The sequence below is a fragment of the Galeopterus variegatus genome, unplaced genomic scaffold (assembly GCF_000696425.1).
Source record: "Galeopterus variegatus unplaced genomic scaffold, G_variegatus-3.0.2 Scaffold9226, whole genome shotgun sequence".
Classification (NCBI taxonomy): domain Eukaryota; kingdom Metazoa; phylum Chordata; class Mammalia; order Dermoptera; family Cynocephalidae; genus Galeopterus; species Galeopterus variegatus.
In genome coordinates this window covers 21,690-26,737 of record NW_007735337.1, presented here as the reverse complement: position 1 = coordinate 26,737, position 5,048 = coordinate 21,690, and the positions used below count along the sequence as shown (strand labels likewise).

Here is a 5,048-nt window from a genome sequence, read left to right as displayed (position 1 = left end):
CCTCCACCTGAAATGACACCTTGAGTATCTGAAATCCCCACAGGCCCCCACAGGCTCACGGCAGGGATTCCTGGGGACCAGAGCTGCAGAGGGGGCTACCTGGGGGCACTAGGACAGACAAGGGGTCCCACTTGCCCCTGCTTTCCTTTCAGAGGAAGGGAGAAGTCGGCCTTGGCACCCGCTCCGGTGACAGCCTTCCTGAGCAGGCAGCCGGACCCAGGTCACTTTCCCAGCAGCAAGGCTGGTGGCCGGCCCCGGGGCCTGTTCCACAGGTTTCTAGAAGGCCGAGGGGTTGCTGTGCCCACAGATCTGTGGGGCCTCCTCCTCCCCTGCCATGGTCCCACAGTGTGCACAAGGACCCAGACTGGTCCTACCAAGAGCATTTACCACGTCTCTAAGCCCACCTTGGCCCCCAAAGGCCCATTTAGACCCCTACACATTTGAGTTTGTGTAACTGCAGATTTGCGCTTTAACAAAGCCTCCCGGGAGGCCCCACGTGGGTGCAAGCGAGGCCCCAGCCCTCCCCTGCGGCCCCAGGATGGCTCTGCTCCCAGTCACCCATTTGTGTCACTAAGCCCTTGAAAATCGGATTACCTTTTCGAAACTGGTCGTCAGGGAGCGTTTCAAATGGTTTGTCATAAGGACATTTTAATAATGATGCACAGATGGGCCTTGTCTCACAGATTCCTCTAAGGATCAAGACTCCCTGGGGGTCCTGTGCCCCCCTGCGCTCTCCCACACAGGGAGCTCACCCCTCCCCAGGCGCCCTCTCTTCCTCCTCCTCACCCGCCTCCCCCCAGCGCTGTCCTCTGTGGCCTCACCGAGAACAAGGCCACTCCCTCTGGGAGAGGTCCCCATATCAGCCGACACACTGGTGTCTCGGGCCAGGGCTAGGGGCAGCAGGGGTGGCAGGAGCTGCCTCGCTGCCCCTCCCCTTCCTGCCAGCCCTTCTTCCGGGGCACCCAGCAGCTCGGTTCTAGGGGCATGTCCTAGACACACAGACGGGTGGACGCTGCCTGCCTCCTGGGCGGGCAGCTGTGGTCTAAGGCCCCTGCCCAGCTGGAAACCACAGAGGCAAAGGACGGGAGAGGAGAGGAGACCACCATGGGGCCTTGGAGTCGAGTCCGGGTCGCCAAATGCCAGATGCTGGTCACCAGCTTCTTTGTCTTGGTAACAGGCAGGTGGGGCAGGAGGGGCGGTAGGCGGGGGTGGTAGGGCTGTCACCAGGCCTCCAGCATTGGGGTTACCTCCATACATACCCCCTGCCATTGCAGACATGCGCCTGCGGTCCCTGGCAGTGGACATCCAGCAGGCAGTGACCATTTGGGCAGCGTCTGTCCTTGGAGGGGCAGGCTGGACCTGAAGGAGGCCTGAGTTGTGCCCAGGGCCTTGGGTGCCTGGACTCCAGGGCTCTTCTGCCTTGTTCTGCCCCAGAGGGTGCCCTCACGGGGGCAAGGTGCTATGGGGGATGGGGGGCCACTGCCCACACTGTGGACGGAATGATCCAAGGTTCTGGGTCCTCGGAGAAGCTGGGCCATGCGTGTATGGGGGGGTGGGGGGTGTCTGGGGCAAAGCCTTCCCTGAAATGACCCCACGGAAGCACCGGTACCCCTGCAGCTGAGCCTGTCTCATAGGAGACAAGGAAGCTGGAGGGACCTGGCTGGGGACCCCAGGAGCCCCCCACCCTGCCCTCAGGGGCCTGTCTCCCCACCTGTGAGTGCAGGGAGGGGGCTGAGTCTGCGCCCGTCCCCAGCTGCTGGGCCTTGCTATGGCCACCATGGCGGCTCTCACCCACTTCGGGGCCCACCTTGCTGTCATCAGCCACGCACCCTTGGAGAGGAGCCCTTACGAGGCCACACACCACTGGGGTGAGTCTGGGCTGGTGCCTCGGAGAGGGGCTTCGGGTGCAAAAGTGGCCGGGGCGGGAGGCAGGCTTTGGGTAGGAATGGGGTGGGGGCGGTGACGGGCCAGGAGGGGCCACCCTGGAGCCCTGGCTCCACCAGGCAGAGGCCGGGGGTCTGAATGACAGCCTGGGTCTCCCGTCCACAGGGGCATGGGTGTGTCGGGGTCATCAGGACCCAGCTCTGTGTGGTCAGGGTCAACTAGAAGCAGGAGCCATCTGTGGATGTTCAGGGTCACTGATGTCCCGCTGAGCACCCAGGATGTAGGTGTGTCGGGGTCATCAGGACCCAGCTCTGTGTGGTCAGGGTCAACTAGAAGCAGGAGCCACCTGTGGATGTTCAGGGTCACTGATGTCCCGCTGAGCACCCAGGATGTACCAGCCACTGCTCTGGGCATACCTGCCATCCAGGGACTTGACAGTAAAATATATGATGTTCAGAGGGCAGAGACCACTGAGTGAGGGCCAGTACCTGCAGGGGTCACTACTTAGGGACCAGAGTGAGGAAGACTGCCTTAATGAGGGGCCCAGGAGGGTGGTGTGGGGGACACTGAGGCTCTTGGTGTCAGGCCTGGAGAGCCCAGCCCCCAGGCCACACTTCTTTTCCTTGAATCCCGGGGGCCATGGCCTCCCTGGAGCAGGAAGCCTGGGGCCTGGGTCTGGACTGATAAGATTATGGCCCCCATGGGCCACCTGTCACTGGGGCGTGGGGAGACGGGATGTGGCTTCAAAGACAGCCCCAGAGGCAGAGGGGGCAGGAAGAGGGGAAGGAGGGGCAGCCCCCAGGCCAAGCGTTCACCCACCTCTCCCCTCCTTCCTCAGAGTCCTGAGCATTGGCAGGAAAGAGGTTGCTTGGGATGGGGCACATCCCTGTCTGATGGGGAGACCTGGTTCATTCAGAGCCTTCCCAGAAGTCCAGCAACCCCTGGGACCCCCCCACATTGGATTTCAGACCCTGGCTCTGCACACTTGGGCCCCTGTCCTGGGCAACCCTCAACCCACCTCCTTTCTCTTCCCACCCAGCCATCTACACGGGGGTCAGCCTGGCAGTGCTCCTGACCCTGGGGGCTGCCCTGAGCGCCGGAGCCACCATGAGGGAGGCCCAGGGCCTCATGGCTGGGGTGAGTTCTCTGTGTCCTCACACACGCCCAGCACCCCAGAAAGGAATCTGCGCTGCAGGGCTGTGAGCTTGGGAAGGCTGCCTCGCACCCACCCACAAGTGTCCAGAAAGAAACAGAGGCCCAAGGGACGCAGGCCATCCAGGGCCCTCCACCCATCACCCACACACCCCACACTGGTTCCCGCAGGAGCCCTGAAAGGCAGAGCTGGCCCCCAGCCCTGGAAGCCACTCCCAAAGGCTCTGGGAAGGTCTTGTTCTGTTACCCAGCAGACGCTGGAGACAGGGTTTGGGTGAATGCCATCTCCTGTTAGGGGACATGAGGCAGGTCAAGGGAAGCCCGCCTTTGCTGGGCCCCCAGCTGGGGTGTCCTCCTGAATGCCACACCCTCAGTAGCTGGAAGTAGCTGCCATCACACAGTCGCTGGGAGGGGTCTCCTCGGCCTGAAGTCCCACAATCCTACAGAAGTGGCCCTTGTTCCCCATGCCGACTCCTCCGTGTGAGCCCCATGTTGGTCCCCATGGGCCCTTGATAGCCATTCCAGACTCCACCTGCCAACCCTGCCTCCCCTCCCGTCCTTCCTGCCCCTGCTCGGCTCCTGTCCTCCTTTCCCACCTGAGCTGGGCAGCTCCTCCCTGGTTCCAGCTGTGAGTTCCCCCCTTTCCCACCTCCAGCCCTCTCCTGCTGGAGACCCTTGCCCCGTGAGTGGTTTGTGGGCTCAGAGACCCTGGAAAGCCTCACTGGGGGTTTTGCTTCCCTGGAGGAGGTTGGGCCACTCCACGGCACCCCAAGGGTAGAGTCTCCTGGGTTCCCAGGGGTGGCAGGGTCTTCAGCCCAGCCTTCGTGTTCAGCAAATGCTTGTTGAATGACTACTGGTTTGTAAATGTCTCCAAGGATAGGGATAGAGCCACCTCCTAGAGCTGCGGTGGCAGCCAGCCAGCGTGGGGTGGGCCCAAGGGAAGCAGAGCAGGATGCAGTGGCCCCAGCGCTAACCAGGACTCCTGCTCTGGGGCACAGGAGCATGGGCAGGGACAGTGCTGGCCATGTGGGGGGCACTGAAACCCTGGCTGTGTGGTCTGGCTTCGGGGTCGGGCAGGAGGCCCCAGTGGGGAGATGACAGGGCAGGTTGACTGTCACCCAGAGGGCATGTGCCCTGCCAGAAGGATGCCTGGCTGGAAGACAAGGCTGGTGGCAGCAGGGCCAAGCCAGGGGCCCAGGAAGGAGGCCTGGAGAGGCCCTATGCTGGGGCTGCAGCGTCAGCCACCAGGGGGCGCCATGGTGCCAGGCTCGAGCGGCAAATGCTGGAGGCGGAAGATGGCCACGGGGCCACAGGGGATCTGGTCCTGTCTCAGATCAGCTCTTCACAGGCCCTCATGAGCCCCCGTCCCTGTGCACAGCTGCATACCCTGATCTGTGAGCAAGGGGGTCAGGGACACCTGGGGTCTCAATTCTGTGTCCCCAGCCAGACTCAAGGGCCAGGATGATGCTTGAGGGATGAGGTCCCGTGAACACTCCAGTCCCAGCTGGGTGGGCTCCAGCACAGCACCCCTTAACTCCAGCACACAGCCCCAGCCTGGATGGTGGCCACGGGGAGGACGCTGGTAGACCCCACCTGAGATACCTGCTCTGTTGACCTGTGTGTGCCTGTGTGTGCACATGGGTGTACATGTGCCTATGTGTATGCCTGCACATATGCCTGTGTGTGCCTGTGCGTGTGCATGTGTCTGTGTGTGTGCATGTGCCTGTGTGTGCCTGTGTGTGCACAAGGGTGTACATGTGCCTATGTGTATGCCTGCACATATGCCTGTGTGTGCCTGTGTGTGTGCAGGTGCCTATGTGTGTGCATGTGCCTGTGTGTGCCTGTGTGTGCACAAGGGTGTACATGTGCCTATGTGTATGCCTGCACATATGCCTGTGTGTGCCTGTGTGTGTACATGTGTCTGTGTGTGCGTGTATGTGCGCATGTGCCTGTGTGTGCCTGTACCTGTGTGTGCACAAGGGTGTACATGTGCCTATGTGTATGCCTGCACA

General features: G+C 62.1%; 1 protein-coding gene across 1 annotated transcript in view; it reads left to right on the top strand.

The window, feature by feature from the left end:
• The first annotated feature begins 1,104 nt into the window (after nt 1-1,104).
• Nucleotides 1,105-5,048, top strand: part of TSPAN32 (tetraspanin 32) — a 15,693-nt gene continuing 11,749 nt past the window's right edge. Inside the window, exons 1-3 of the mRNA XM_008593483.1 lie at nt 1,105-1,170; nt 1,754-1,868; nt 2,924-3,021. Of these exons, the coding sequence (XP_008591705.1) occupies nt 1,105-1,170; nt 1,754-1,868; nt 2,924-3,021 (279 nt within the window). The remainder of the gene's footprint in view (nt 1,171-1,753; nt 1,869-2,923; nt 3,022-5,048) is intronic.